Below are 16797 nucleotides of genomic sequence, written 5' to 3'. Positions count from 1 at the left end.
AGCCTATTTAAAAATACAAATTCAGAACCGGCAGGGGCGGGCAGTGACACGTATGTATCCGAATAAAGCAACCTATTTTCGGCATAGCCCCTTCAAAAGTCCCCTTGCGTCATATTGACTGGTGGTTTGGAAAATGAGCTGCTGATTGGCTGATGGGGAACGAACTGCTGATTGGGTGAAAGGGGTTGTCAGTCAACTGTACTAATCCAGCCCAGCTCCCAAATTGCCCATACAGGCCTGTAGGCCAGACTCCTTCCTGAAATCAAATGCAAATGAGATTTCCAGAGGGAGGGGGGTTTACCAGGCTAGACACGGGGTACATGGGGTACCTGGGGGGCTCCGTATCTCCCCATAGGTATCCCCTTTTTCTGTGGAATTTCTTGACCTCTGATTTCCCAGTAACTGATAACTTTGACACCGTCCGTCATCTTAGGTCACATTACATGCAACATTGTTTTCTCACTCAGCAGTAAACAAGCCAACATACAGTATAAGTGTATATACTAAAGGGTATCTACCCATTTCTAATTTCTTATATTTAATTTAATTTAATTTAATTTAAGGACTTTTGAGACATTTTAATACCTAAAAAATAAGTAAAGTAATCAACAAACTATACTATGAATAATTAAACAATTTGGTCAATATAGGACATTTCTTTGAGTGGAAATACCTATCTCACAGAGATACTGTATGTAGTTACAAAAGTTAAAATACATCTTGCTTTTACTGTATAAGTTCTGGGAATCCGGCCTGACAACTTGTGCCAACAGAGTCTGTGGACATTCAATGAGCTGATCTTCTTCTGTAGTTGTTAAGTACTTTTGGAATTAAAGCATAATGATATTTTCTTTAATTCTACTGTCTTCATATCACACTAATAACAAATTACTAAGTTTCTTAAAAATAAAACAAAATAAAATGAAGAAAAATCGATCAATCAATCAATCAATTCATCACTCAATCAATCAATATTTCCTACATTACTGAATGCATGGTCAGGGACCCCATGGAATACCTTCACGGTCCACGGATGACCAGTTAAAAATCCCTTTAATATAGGACAAGTAAAATTATGAAGACAGATATCATATTGTGTTGGGGGGGGGGGGTTAAATATATTAAACACACACACACACACACACACACACACACACACACACACACACACACACACACACACACACACACACGTACACGTACACACACACATGTACAAAACAATTTAAGGTAATAAGCCTACATGTTGTATTTTTGTTGTTGTTGACAGTGGTCATCCTGTTGCACTTTCTGTAACTGTAAGTTACTTACTGTAACACACACGCACACGTGCACGTACCACACACACACACGTGTGCACGCGCGCACGTGCGTGCACACACACACACACACACACATTCAGTCAGCTTTTGTGTAACACCACATCAATATTCCTTGGGGGCAACATTTTGATAAGACAAGCTGTAATCATACAGTTACAGATCCCCCAACAGCCCTCTCAGAGTTAAATTAACAAACTCAATTTGACTCTGTATAAGAATAGCTGCTAATATTTTCACGAGTAGTGGAAAAGAAAGCAAGGAAGGCAGTGAGAACATTATTTGTTAATATTCGATCATAAAGTATACAAAAGTAAATTTTACTTTTATATACTTTATTGATCAATTTTAACACTTATAATATTCATAATAATATCATTAATATAGCCTACTCTTTTGGTTTTGTCCATCATCTGTAGTTCTGAGTCAGGACATCCCCCACATCTTCGCTATTACTCTGTTTGAGGAGCACATCTACTGGACAGAGTGGGAGACCAAATCCATCTACAGAGCCCACAAGACTAAGGGTACCAAGAAGACCAGGCTCATCAGCAACCCAGAACAACCAATGGACATCCACGTCTACCACCCAGATAGGCAGCCCGAGGGTCTGTGGCACTTACTGGGCCCTATTTTGTGTGTCTTAACAGAAAGAATCTGTGTCATTTTTAGATTTCTTTGGGCTATTCAAAAATAGCAGATATACAAGCTTGTCGCTATGAGCTTGTAGATCTGCTATTTTTTGTAATTCTATTGCAAATTCTTGAATACATCTTTTTTAAGCGAACATTTGTAACTCAAATCTTTCCTTCTGGGGATTCTTCAAATGTCTTCTAAATCCTAACAGTTTATTGAAAAAATGTGTATGTTGCTATAATATCAGTGGTTCTCAAACCTTTTTCATGTCAAGGACCCCCAAAATGATATGTATTTGGTCACGGACCCCCATCTCAAACTATGTTGTTCCAGGGACCCCCCCTAAAAGGTTTTTTTAAATAGCAGATTTACGAGCTCATATATAGCTGCCAGAGCATGTGAGCGGAGCGCGAGCGGAGCGACGCGATTTTGACGTGAGCGCGGAGCTGGTTTATAAAAAGGTTGGAGCGCTACTCAGAGCGAGGACCGCCTGCCGCTCCAAGCCGCCCCGGCGGGGGCCGCGCACCGACTCAGAGACACACAGACATCCAGCAGTGCACAGCGCACCGAGATTTCATTAGAATTTCTACTTTCTTTGTCTTTTCTTTTTTTTACTGTTGAGCGACCCGGTTTGAGCGGAGCATGGAGCGAGAGGTGCGCAAATCAACGTGAGCGACGGAGCGACAGGGAGCGGAGCGCGGGTGGAGTCAACGTGAGCGAATAGCCCCCTGGAGTGCCGAGCGGCATTTCCACCCGTTCCGCTCCGCTCACGTGCTCTGATAGCTGCTATATAATTCAAATGATGATGATGATGAAGAAGGCTTCATCATCATCATCATCATTTGAATTATGTCATGCCTCATTTGACCTACAGCCATGGAACTTACTTAAACATAATATGTGCCTCTCATCATGAGGAACAAATCTGCCACTGTAACCCATGAGCTACACCCTAGATTTTCAGCCATTTTGAATAGTGTGTAGTATTTTTTAGCTATCTGCATGAAACATCCTACACTCAAGGTTCATCTTGAGGAGAGGACGTGAGAGGACGCTGGCGCTGTCTGTTCGCCGCTTCTCCGTCGCTCGTTCACTTTAGTGATTTAGTGTTTTCGTATTATAGTGTTTTAGTGATTTTAAGTGTTTTTAAGTGTGTGCTAGCGAGAAAGCCTTGTTGTTGTTGTTGTTGTTATTTTGCACGGACCCTTCAAACACCAACCTCCTCAACACCCGCAAGGCCAATCTACGCACCATGGGCGACCGGGCTTTCTGCTCGGTCGCCCCCGAACTGTGGAACGCCCTCCCTGTCCACCTGAGAGCACCACAGTCGGTCGACTGCTTTAAAAGAGGATTAAAGACCTACCTTTTTAGCAAAGCATTCTTTTAGCTGGTTTTACCTCTAGGCTTTATGCCCCCATATTTTAATTGTTTTATTCAGTTTCTTAGTTGTTGTTTTCTTTTATTGGTGTGATGTTTCTGTTTTTAAACTTTGCCTTCTGTAAGCACTTTGAGATTTCTTGAAATGTAAAGTGCGTTATAAATAAAATCCATTATTATTATTATTATCAAGTCTATGGACGATCTAAAATCCCAGCATAAGAAAAGTTTGTACGACAAAACATGAGGCTTCAATGAGCCAAAGAACATTGATAGTTTTATCATAATTTTATTCTTCTGCCCCTAACATAACTGCCCCTCTGCATAACTGGGTCATTGTATTCATCACATCTTGTGTACATTTTCAACACCCTGCAGTCAGTGGTGTAAAGTAACTAAGCACATTTACTCAAGTACAAGTACTGAGTTACTTTTACTTTACTGGAGTATTTCCAATTTTCAGTACTTTTACTTTTACTCCACTACATCTCTGAGGAAAATATTGTAATTTTACTCCACTACAATTATTTGATAACTTTAGTTACTACTTTGCAGGTATAAATTATTATATTATAAAACATACATTAACCTTATTTAGCCTTATTTTATACATAGGCTATTTGAATATAGACGATTTACAAGCTCACAACGCGTCGCGACGCGTTGTGAGCGCGTGAGATCTACAACGAGCGTTGTGAGCGTTGTAGCTCTGCTATTTTCAAACATTTTAGAACTTTGACTTTTTTACTTGAAGTATATTTTGATGCCAATACGTTTGTACTTTTACTCAAGTAACATTTTGAACACAGGCCTTTTACTTGTAACACATTTTGATATTGTGGTATTGCTTTTACTTAAGTAAAATATCTTCTTCCACCACTTCCTGCAGTATCGGGTCATCCATGTCAGACCAACAATGGAGGCTGCAGTAACCTGTGTCTGCTCTCACCTGGAGGAAGCTACAAGTGTGCCTGTCCTATCAACTCCTACTTGGCAGCTGACGGCAAGCAGTGCATGTCCAACTGCACTGCCAGCCAGGTGATTCACCTCACTTTGACTTGTTTTACTCAGTATGACTTTATGTACCATGTCTGGTTTTGATACATTACTGATTCTAAAGATAAGCCTGTGTCTCTCCCATCAGTTTGCCTGTAAGAACTTGAAGTGCATTCCGCTCTCGTTGAAATGTGACATGAAAGATGACTGCGGGGACAAGTCGGATGAACTCGCAGTCTGCCGTGAGTAGAGACAATTTTATGTTTTATTATTTTGAAGTTTCCAGGCCCAGACTGCATATCGAGAGGGGCGGGACAATTCCAGAGCTGATCTCTTTTACCAAAACCAACGAAGAAAAATCTGTATTATTATTATAAAAATGTAATCATTCTAACACCATGACGTGGTTAATAATTGTTTCTTTGGGATGAACATGACACGTAAATTACTTATTAATTAATTATTAACGCGACTCACGTCACTAAGTAATGGAGCACGGATATTACCGCGATCGGCTGCAAACAGAATAATAAGTGCAATAATATTAGCTTAGTATTAGCCACATTTGTTTTTCGACCTCAGTTCCACATTAATACATTTATTTTATATGTACATGCCGATTTAAGCTCTGACAGGATTCCTAACACATTACCCGCCAAGATGTTAAACATCGTTTAACGTTGTGTACAAAAATGAAAAGAAAAAGTGTCCGTGGGTTGGGGGAGGGATCCGTGTATCCACTGGAACAATAACATTCCAACCGCGATCAGCCATTTTGGAGCTATGGCCCGTTGAATACGGGTGGTTTTCATCACCAAAATAATAATCTGAGTTAGAAGTGTTTTTCAAAAAATCCTTACCTTTAAATGTTATAATTAAATAGAAACCTACTACACTGTGAATAAGGCATTATATGGGCCCTATTTTAACAGCTGAGGTTTTGCGCAATGACGGATGGTCCTAACTTGCGCCGTGGGGATGTGTCCAGCGCATGGTGCTATCTAGACAGAGTTTGCTAAATGTGGGTGGTAGGTGTCTGCTCCCGGCATAAAGGGCCCTGAATTAGTCATGTGTGTGATTTGGGCGTTACATTAACCTTTAAGAACCAGGTTGCGCATCCGCCCGGCATAAGGCACCGTCCCATATAAATAGCAGAGAGCAGATCATTATTTTCTAGCAACAAAACAATTTGTGCTAGACGTGAAAGCACACAAGTTTAAAATCTATAGAGCAGCATTGATAATGTGATATAATGATGTCAGGAGATGCAGGGGAAACAAAAGCTCACTCAAACATTGAAACGGGAGGTGTCCAAACGCAGTGCATGGCCGTTACTGCGGTCAGAATCACTGTAGCCTAATGTCCAACAGATATCTGTAATATCTTGACATATTAACTTAATATTCACATGCTCATTCTCCGTTGGTTTTTATATATATTGAATCATGCCTGATTGATTGATTGATGTACTTTATTTAGTAAGACATGAGAACAACAGTACATGGAAGTACAGATTCACAATACAAGGTCTACTAAACTGGAAGACTCATTAAGCACTGAGCTTGTTTAAGATGAGATCCCCATGCACACAAATCATGATGACATATAAGAGACAGACAGATATACACACTACTATATAGAACGTCATACAATCAGCTTACAGGTTACTGGTATGAAGACTGAAAAATATGCACAAGAGAAGAAAAATCACACCCTGTGTGAAGTGGGCGGTGTCTTCCTAGCTAACCACAATACTGAATGGAGTCAACCAATATATATGCTTTGATCTGAAAGAGCCACTTAGTGTCAGCATGTGTCTTGCTAGCTAATCACAATACTGAATGGAGTCGATCGATCATGTACAAAAGATAAATACATTTATCTTTTGTAAAACACACTTTATGATGGACAAAGCCATAACTTAAAAAAAACAATGGTTTGGTTTTTTTTAAGTTATGGTTGCTTATATAGGGCTATGCACATGTGTCATGTGACACTGGCCAATCACAGTCCTGAATAGATTGTGATTGGCCAATCACAGCGCAGGATAATTGTACAAATTTCCAAACCTCACTTTTAGGGCCGGTTTCACTGCCCAAGATATTTGTACATTTTTCCAAATCTCACTTATAGGGGCGGTTTCACCGCCCAAAAAACGGGGAGGGGGGGTTGGGGGGGATAGGTTAAAACTTAGACAGGGGCCTTTTTCGAATTGCAGCCTCCTGAAGGTGTATCTTTAGGGCAGTTTTGAAAGTGAGGAGGGTTTTACACTCCTTTACTCCTTTTAGGGCATTCCACATTTTTGATGAATAGCATGAGAACAAGTTAATTCCCTTTGTTCAGTTTGTTGAGCCAAATCTGGGTTGAACATGATTCGTGGAGGTGCCTCTGGTGTTATGATCGTGGACTTCATTAACGTTTTGGAAGTATTTTGACAAATACAGGGGGATCCAAATGTTGTGGTGTATCTTGAAGACCAGGCCCATAGCAAGTTGCTGTACTCTGTCCTCAAGCCTAAGCCATCCAATCCTAGCAAAATGAGCAGGGGTTAGATGGGTTTTGTGATTGAGGCCAAGAAGTAGCCTTACTAGTTTGTTTTGGGATGTTTGGAGCCTTGTTTTTAAGGCCTTGGAGGTGTTGTGATACCATGAGGAGCATGCATAATCGTAATAACCTTGTATGAGGGCCCCTGCAAGAATCTTCAGAGTATTCTTGCTGACTAGACGGCCAATCCTTTACAAAAAACGTATTCTTTGGTTGACCTTTTTGATCACTCTTTCGATTCAATGCCAATGCGTTCTATTTCTCTCCCTCTCTCTCTTTCCTCACTTGGGGGGAACGGAAGTCCGCTTTTTTGGAATTACGTCACATCCGTCTACTGCTTCTCTGAGTGACGAGGGATCATTCCTAAGCTGTGTTACAGCTCCCCTTGTGGAATTTTCAAAAAAAGAATAATTTGAAAATAGAACGCATATCTAATGTGTTAATTGGACTAGTTGTTAAAGTTCCCTAAATATTCAGCACAACAATTGAATGGGGTTGGAGAAAAAATCTACTGAGATTTTATTATTGTTGGTCTTAAATAATTCAATGCTTTATAAACTAACATTAATAACAGGTGAACCATTATTTTAATTATTTTCTATTTATTTTCTATGTATTTATTTTAATAATAACCTCTCTTTGCTAGCAGGGTCTGCATCTGTGGCACCGAATGTAGTGGAACCGATTTCTCCACACGTAGTGGAACAGACTCATCCACACGTAGTGGCATGGATTGTAGGACCTGTTGTTGTGATTCTACTGACCGTCCTTCTGGCCCTGATGTATCGCTACAGATTCAAAATATCCAATGGTGAGTACTACCACTATTAGATGGATTACATCTAGATTACAGTCACTGAGCAACTGTCCATGAAAGATACTGAGTAACACAGCAGAGCACAGCAAGGTAAAGGTTTCAGGTTTTACTGTATGTGCGATCTCCATCCATACATCTTCAACCGCTTATCTGGAGTCGGGTTGCGGGGGCAACTGTTCCAGCAGAGAGCGCCAGACTTCCCTTTCCCACACAACAATGGCCACTTCGTCCTGGGGAATCCTGAGGTGTTCCAAGGCCAGCGTGGAGATATAATCCCTCCATTTGGTCCTATGTGTGCGAGGGGGTCTCCTCCCAGTGAGTTGTGCAGTGAGGACCCCCTTAGGGAGACTCTCGGGAGGCATCCGTAGTTCCTTACTAGATGCCCGAACAACACAATATAATTGTTTTCTGTCACTTCATGACCATAGGTGAGAGTAGGAATGAAGATTGAAGCTTTGCCGTCTGGCTCAGCACTCTTTTCATCAGTGCGGTACAGCAACTGCAATACCGCTCCTGCTGTTCCGATTTTCTGGTTGATCTCCCTCTCCATCCTCCCCTCACTCGTGAACAAGACCCCGAGATACTTGAACTCCTTCACCTGGGGCAAAGTCTCATTCCCTACCTGGATAGTGCATTATCCATCGGTTTCCAGCTGAGCCCCATGGCCTCAGATTTGGAGATGCTGATCCTCATTCCAGCCGCCACACACTCAACTGCAAACCGATGCAATGAGAGCTGGAGGTCAATCACATGCCTTCTCTAAATCCACAAAGCACATGTAGACTGGATAGGCATGCTGCCAGGCCCTCTCCAGGATGTGAGCAGCGTTTTACTAGCCGTTCTCAGTAGCGGGGGGCGGGGCCAGGAGGACAGTACTCCATGGTAGAAAATAATGCTCGGCTCTGGCATTGCCTGGGGGGGGGGCGATAATTTACGATTCTGTGCCTATCGGTACATAACTCGGACGGGGCTGAGTAGGCTCAAGCGAACTTCGCAACGTTCAGCACGGCAACTTGCACGCTTTAGCGCGCTCTGTGGTGCTTCTCGTGGCTCAAGTTCGTTTGAGACTGCGCCCCTCCGTAGCGGTCCAAAACTATACTTTATCGGCGAAAAAAAGTAGTCTGCGGTTGTTGGAAAAATAATGTCTTAAACGGGAGTCCAACCCGAGAGGTGTGGGTTGGGAGTCTAGTGATTAACGAGGCAAGCTCGTTCTCTCAACTCTTCTAACTCTCTCAACTCTTCTTCTAGCAGGGCCATACTGGGCGTGGCTACTGCGAACGGCTAGTAAAACGCTGCTCGCCTCCAGGATCCCTGCTAGAGTAAAGAGAATGGTTCCCCGCTTTTCCCCTCCTGAGGTGTCAAATGGTTTTCCAGAAGCACTTTGGTGCCGCCTGAATTTTTCGTTCTCCATATAGTTTCTCTTCCCACACCCGTTGCTTTGCCTCTGTCACGGCGTGTAAGGAACCAACCAGTTGGTTATTCCAACCAGTTCCTTTCCCCTCCATCAGGCGCCCCGGCTGACCAGGGGGAGGCAGTATAGTGACCAGGATTACTGCATGTTTTTTGTGAGGGTACCTACCCTAGGGGACACGGGGAGAACATGCAAACTCCACACAGAAAGGCCCTTTTGCCAACCCCACCTAGAGCTACCTCCCTTGAGGCACCTAAGACCTTCTGACCGCCGCAGCTTCAGCAATAGAAGCTTTGAACATCGACCATTCTTGTTCAATGTCCCCAACCTCCTCTGGTACCTCGTACACTTATGATCATCCTAATGTCCGAACATGGTATTTTTCAGAAGTACAATATTATGTACAACCTACATGTTGTTTCATTTAATTTTACAGCATTTGTCAGGTAAGTACAGTATTGATTTCTGTCTATTAGTCCATGAGCCAGACAAGACTTCATTATCGAAAGAGTGGGCAAAACCAAACCTATATTAAATTGTTCATAGGGTCAATACGAGTAAATAAATATATGATAACCTCTCCACAGGAGTAGCTTTTTCATGGTTATCACACATTTTGTAATTTTCCCCATACGTACATGACAGGTGAAAAAATGACATAATTTAAAAAAGAGTTATCATAATGAAACTTCCTGAGTTGATTACTTACATGAAGACAATGATTTATCGTATTACAAGTTTTCTGAAATTGTATATTTAAATATGCAAATTAGGCATTAGAATTTGCATAACTTTCCAGAATCAAACATTGGAACATTGGACAAAGCCAGAGTCAACATTCTTATTTCATTTTGTTAAGATGTTGAAGTCAAAGGTTTTTAACGAGGGAATATTCAATATCTGGCTCAATTTTGGGGCTTTGGCTCATGGACTAGATGCCTAATTTGCATATTTAAATATACAATTTCAGAAAACTTGTAATACGATAAATCATTGTCTTCATGTAAGTAATCAACTCAGGAAGTTTCATTATGATAACTATTTTTTAAATGTTGTAATTTTTTCACCTGTCATGTACGTATGGGGAAAATTACAAAAGGTGTGATAACCATGAAAAAGCTACTCCTGTGGTGAGGTTATCATATATTTATTTACTCGTATTGACCCTATGAACAGTTTAATATAGGTTTGGTTTTGCCCACTCTTTCGATAATCATTGCTCAATTTTGGGGCTCTGGCTCATGGACTAATGCGTCAACATGACAGCATTAGATTCCATGATGCTTGCTACTTAATTTCTGCTAAACATGTATGTATATATTTTATTATATACCTGTTCAGTATCAGGGAACCAATCAGGTCTCAGCCACAGATCAATAAAAGTGGGGCTCCTGATAATGTGTACTGCCCACTGCAGTATGGCCAGTCTGATCATTTTTAACCACTTAAACCCCAGCATCCATACATTTTTTTCACAGAAAATATTGTACAAGCTCACAATGTCACGTTGGAATGCATTGTGAGCTTGTAGATCAGCTATTTGCACCTAATAAATTGAATGTAAAGCTAAAACATAAAATCACTAGTATAGAGCCCTGAGGTACTCCAGTCAATCAAGTAAGGGGTTTAAGAGGTCAAGTGTTCACCCTATAATGACAAGTCCTTCTGACAAGTACAACTGGTTATAATTACAATCTAAATGAATATATAACTTCATATTAAAAACAGACCTCCATTCATTAAACAATTAATGTCCTATTTGGAAGTACATTAAAGTCTGTCAGGTGTGTTAAGGTCCTTACACACCGGCGAATATACGCAAAATTCGGACTCGTTCCGAATAATTAAAAGACGCTTTTTCGCTTCGCGAAACTGATGTGGACGCTTGCATTGACTTTATAAGGTTTAAAAAAAAACGTATTTATTCGCATGAAGAATTCGCCCCGGTGTGTAAGGACCTTAAGTCTTTACCTTTTTTACTGCCATGGACGCGTTAACGCGTCCGTTGGTACTCCACAGTGCCATGGGCGCGTTTTTCTCACAGAACCAGGAGATAACGCGATCCAAAGATTTACAGCTCCATTCACTTCTTGATTAAAGTATTTGGGAAATCCTGTATCTCGGCTCCTGTGTTTTACTATGTATTTTTGGCGAGACATGCTATTTTCAACGGCGCATAACAAGCGAACGGGAGGTCGCCATGATTTTTTTTTCTTTTTTCACGGAAGCACAGTGAAACCCTCAGTGATTAGCAACCATTAGGGGATCGATCATACTGGAAATACATATCCCTGGGCACTGGGCAAACACAGCCAGAAATAAGTCTTGCAGTAAAAGAGTTACTAACCGTCACTCAACCAATGTGACACTGAAACAACCCACATAACTAAATAGCCAATTGACCACATTAATGCTTATTTATGCTTTCAGGTGACACAAGCGTCAGATATGCAGACCTCATCCACTCTGATGAGAATGAACATGGTACAGTGTATACTTTTTTGAATGATCCAATACAATAATTTTACTCTAATTTAATTGTGTTTTACTGTGAATATTAATGTTAGGAAGTGTCCTTTTTTTTAAGGTTCAGATGTATCACTTGATTAGTTAGAACTGTTTTGTGAACTGTCAGGTGATAAGAAGGCTTGTTAGCTCTCATGCATTGAAGGAGGCGTGAGCTCGGCTCTGAGCTCTCCCTAGGTTGGCAGAGGGAGCGTGGAGCCCAGGATTACTTAGACAATTGGCACTGGGTGGGAAAAAAATGTGTTTACAAAATTGTGGGATAAACATTTGGGGGAAGAAATGTTTTAGCACCCCCTGCTGAGCATAGTGACCTCTCAGTGGGTTGTGGGGTTGTGGTCCTCTGACAGTTGCTCTGTTCACAGGACAGAGAACATTGTGATGTTTTTTGTATGTTTTTATTTAGATTCTCAGACTTATCATGTTGTTAAAAACAGAAGAACCATTTACACTCACTTATCCCTTCCTACCAGTCAGAAATTAAAGGTAGGGTACGTGATTTATTTTGTGTTAAAATAAAGCTTGCTTTATATTCTGATAGTAATCATTGCTATAGAGTGTTTGTTCAGTAACAGAAGTCTCCCTGTCCCTCCAGCTCTTGATTAAACAGAAATTGCATTTTCAGGCCAGGATACCAATTTGATCCAATCAAGAGAGAGAACTCACACAGGACAAACAAGTGAATTGGGAAATGACGACACAAAGAAGTGAGCTGACAAAATTGGAATTGGAACACTTTAAAATTGAAGCTGATAAGTGGGTACTTTCTGATTGGCTGAAGATTTGCCACCCACCTGAACACTTATTTTCTGTTCATTAAAGAGCTGGAGAGATGCAGAGACCCATGTCACCCACTAGAGTTAGTTTATCCACTGAACGTCAACTGACAATCTGACATGATGATGAGATGAGATGAGATATACTTTATTGTCCCACAAGGGGAAATTTGTCTTGGGCAAAAGTGCAATAGTACATAACGCTTTTTTAAAACAGACAGAACAATACACAAAGTCAATACACAAATAGCAGCAATGTACAAGTACAGTATCAGAGTATCACAAGAGATCAGTGCAAAAATGCAATCAGTGGAGGTATATAAATACAAGTACTAGAGGATTCACAGTTTATAGTATCACAGGTATAAGTGCAATAAAAAACTGATGAGGACAAGAAGTCCCCTTCCCACTAAGAACTATGAACTACATGGTTGTTATTTAGTAGGACAATTGAAGTGGGAAGAAAAGAAAGTTTGAAGCGGTTGCTCTTGCAACGACACCCTCTGTAGCGTCTACCAGAGGGTAACAGCTCATACTCTGAAAATAATACATGTGAAGGGTCAGACAACACTCTCTTTGACAGACTGAGCACCTTTTTCTCAAAGATTGTCTGAAGAGATGGAGAATCTTTCCTACCAATTACCTTCATAGCTGTTTTTTCCATTTTGGCTATTCTAGATTTGAGCTGAACAGAGAGTGTCCCAAACCAAGCTGACATGCCATATCTAATAATGCTACCTAGCACTGCATCATAGAAGGTTGACATGACTCCCTTGCTCACACCAAAGAGCCTGAGCCTGCGGAGAAAGTGCAAGTGTTGTGCCAATTTGGCACACAGATAGTCCACATGGACGTTCCATTTGAGCTGGTTGTCCATTTGGATCCCCAGGTACTTATATGATACAACCTGCTCAATTTTTTGGTTTTTGTGGTGTTTAACATAAGGTGGCTATTATCACACCAGTCTTTGAAGTTATTGATCTCACTGATATAACCCACAGGGTGTTCAACACCCCTCAACAGGCTGACTATAACAGTGTCATCAGAAAATGTCAAGATGAAGTTGTTTGGCTGACTGCTTCTGCAGTCGTTTGTGTAGGCAGTGAAAAGAAATGGCGAACTCACCCCCCCTTGTGGCACACCTGTGCTACATAATTTAGAGCTTGAGAGTACTGAGTTCACCTTTACCTGTTGAGATCTGTTTGTTAACATGAAATAGAACCATCTAATGATGAATGGATTCATGTTATTTAGCTTTTTGATAAGTAACAAAGGGCTTACAGTATCAAAAGCAGAACTGAAGTCTGCAAAAAGGACACGAGCATACGCCTTAGGCTCCTCCAAGTGCTTACTAATTAAATGGGTTATACTGACTACAGCATCCTCAGTGCTGCGCCCAGCCCTGTAAGCAAATTAGAGGGGATCCATAAAGGAAGCCACCTGTGACTTAAGTGAGTTTACAATGATTCTCTCAAAACATTTCATAACCCCACAAGTTAAAGCAATAGGTCTGTAAAGGACAAGATACTTTAGGAACAGGAATAATTAAAGACTTTTTCCAGATATCAGGAACCATGTGTTTGTCTACAGACTGTTGGAAAATAGGGTACCAGGCAGCTGCAAGCTCTTCAGAGCACTTTTTCAACAACAAGGCAGGCAAACCATCAGGCCCTGTTGATTTTTTGTTGCATACCCTGCTAAAGACACTCTGGACCCCATGATGATGGGGTGGAGGTTCTTTCTTGGCCTAGTTGGAGTGTGTCTGCAAAGTTTCATGCCAATCGGACCTTGTGCTTATGATGTGTTGTGCAAAATGTTGTGCAAAACTACATTTTGACATTCAATATTAGCCAATCCGAATCAAAAACAATTGACAGATACAAAAAGTGTATTTTGAAGAAAACACAAAATAGCAGAAAAAGGGAACCATCCTGTTATAACTCCTAACTCCACTTTTTTTCATTTCCTGAAAAATGAACAGTTTGGAGTTAGCTGGTTCCTGCCGGACAGCAGAGATGTATTAAATAGGCTACAGATAAAATGCCAGACTACTGCATGTTCAGCGACAGAGCACCGTTTTAAAATGTAGCCTATACTTTGTTTCAGCTCTTTAGATAGAGACGTGAAGGACAACCCAACCCAACACGAGTGGATCAAGTGAAATGGATCTTCACCAATAAGTAGTACACAAATCCTACAAATAGGAGACCATTTGTAGGATTTGTGTACTACTTTGCGTAGGCGTGGTTTTCTTCTCCCCCGACCATCCCACCACCCTCCCCCTCCCCTCTCCCTGGCTGACAACGTCATGTGGATGTGCATTTGTGTATTTTCTTCATTAAAGAAAATAAATGCTTTACATGTTTGAAAGTGCACTGTTATTGGCAAAGATGCTTTTTAAGACACCCATAACATTCCCCCCACAAACACACATATTATTCAGTCTTATGCTAGATGTGCTCCTGTTTCTGCTCAATATTGTAACAGGGCCTTTTATTTATAATGTATATATTTTACCACTAGTGTGTTTAGCATGATTCCCAAATCATACACCATCAACCAAGGCAGTTACTGTAATAATGGAAAATTATAGAGCATTGGAGCACACATTTTATTGAATTTTTAATATGTCCATATTTCACGTACTATATTCACATATGGAATCTCAGTTTATTAGTTTCTAGAACATATCTTATGCGTACAGAGCATAGAGTTAAAATCTAATATAATAATACAATATAATATAAGGGACAGACAGAGCCCTCTATGTCTCGTGCGTCAGACTGCAGATGGACTCTTCAGATATCTTCCCAAATCTCGCGAGAGTGTGTTGCTGGGATAGAGAAAGGTCGATGACAAAGTGGATTTTCTCCTAATTTCTCCTAAAAAAAGCCATTTTAGTATGAAAATCTTGTACATATTGTGTGGCTTGTGATGATTGGGTCCAATATTTAGTTCAGTAACCTAAGCTAAGGAATGGTTCAGAAGCTGTGTTCACGTTCACTCTTCCATTGGAATCATAGGGCCGGACTGGGACCAAAATTCAGCCCTGGCATTTTGGTTCGGACCGGCCCACCACCCCCCGGGCCGTTTTGTCAACGGGGGGGGGGGGGGGTGGTAAGGGGGGAGCGTTTCACTGTTTCAGCCCAGCCCTGCACATGAACTCTGCAGCCGCACTGAGGCCCCTGCTGGAAAGCATCTCAGCCCAAACATTAACGTAACTAACAATTGGGCCACGCGACCCTGAAATTACCATAATAATCCTAAAACGGGAGCGAAAATATTTTATTAATTTTTTGTGGCCCAGTGGCCCACTGGCCCAGTGGCCCTCCGGGCATTTGCCCGGTACGCCAAATGGCCAGTCGAATGGCGAATCAATAGACTCCAACTTGCTTCCTGTCTCCTAAAAAGGCGTCCACCTACGTCACGCAGAAAACGGGAAGTAAACCGGAGATTGCGTATCTTGCTAAATTAACAATCTTTGACGTAATCCTACAGGCTGGGGGCGGAGCCTGTCAGCAGGGAGTGTTGGGCGGGAGGAGTAGGAGGAAGGCTCTACGTCCTCCCGGTGGGGGCTCCTCACTGGTACGTGAGTCAGTAGGATACAACAGTGACACACAGAAATGTGTGTGGGGAGGAATTAATTGGCATAATGACTAAATTTGGGAGAAAAAGGGGTAAAAAAGCAAAACAAATGATAAAAATAAAATGTATGGTGACATTTATGTAAATTGTGTTTGTTCAATCTTTTTGGGTAATAACTAACTAACTAAGGTAGTTGTAATAAGAATGAATTAATAGTAGTATAAGTTGTGTTTTTAGTTTTTCCTGTTTTTAAGAGCAGCCAATGTTTCTTTTCCTACAATATTTTGACTTAAAGTTTTTATGCTTACATGTTTTTCAAAATTTGCAAAGCAAATAAATTGTTAATTTGCTCCTAAAATGTGGTCATAATCCTTGTATGAATGACCTTTGAATGTGAACAAGCGGCGATTGGTTCCAGCATGTCGGCAGTTGCTCAGGAAGTACAGCGGCCACTTATGTGTTGGTAGAGCTGTTGTGTGAGTCTATGTCGCCACCCACTGGTGGGGAAGGTTCAGTTATTAAGAGCCCGGATGTTAATGGGCAGCCTGTGTGTGTGCGGTTCTAATAAATATGCAACACGCTAAAGAGTCACTCGTCTACGCCTGATATTCCTTGCTTCAATCTAACATGACATGGTGTCAGAAATGGGATCTGTACCACGGAATTAAGGAGTTATGGGACTCGTTCGTGGTGAGAACTCACGTCGGATTGTTTACTAGCTGTACAGGAGGGAGACCGCGCTAACAAGCTAACGTAGCATTTAGCTCCTTTGTTCTCCGACATGGAGCGGTTCCAGGTTTCCCCACCGCCCAA

General features: G+C 41.3%; 1 protein-coding gene across 2 annotated transcripts in view; it reads left to right on the top strand.

Annotated features, from left to right (window-relative positions):
• LOC308099774 (low-density lipoprotein receptor-related protein 6-like) overlaps positions 1–14582 on the top strand; it is a 71019-nt gene extending 56437 nt beyond the window's left edge. Inside the window, exons 43-48 of one of the 2 annotated variants that reach the window (XM_080448559.1) lie at positions 1739–1927; positions 4222–4370; positions 4477–4570; positions 7573–7683; positions 11531–11584; positions 14506–14582. In XM_080448559.1, the coding sequence (XP_080304685.1) occupies positions 1739–1927; positions 4222–4370; positions 4477–4570; positions 7573–7683; positions 11531–11584; positions 14506–14513 (605 nt within the window). In that variant the 3' untranslated portion in view covers positions 14514–14582. Of the gene's footprint in view, positions 1–1738; positions 1928–4221; positions 4371–4476; positions 4571–7521; positions 7684–11530; positions 11585–14505 lie in introns of both variants that reach the window. The other variant, XM_080448558.1, reaches the window with a different exon arrangement.
• Positions 14583–16797: the final 2215 nt, after the last annotated feature.

The sequence above is a fragment of the Gymnoscopelus braueri genome (assembly GCF_963280865.1).
Source record: "Gymnoscopelus braueri genome assembly, chromosome: 14".
Taxonomy (NCBI): domain Eukaryota; kingdom Metazoa; phylum Chordata; class Actinopteri; order Myctophiformes; family Myctophidae; genus Gymnoscopelus; species Gymnoscopelus braueri.
The sequence above is the reverse complement of the archived record's forward strand: the minus strand, read 5'-3'. Positions and strand labels throughout refer to the sequence as shown.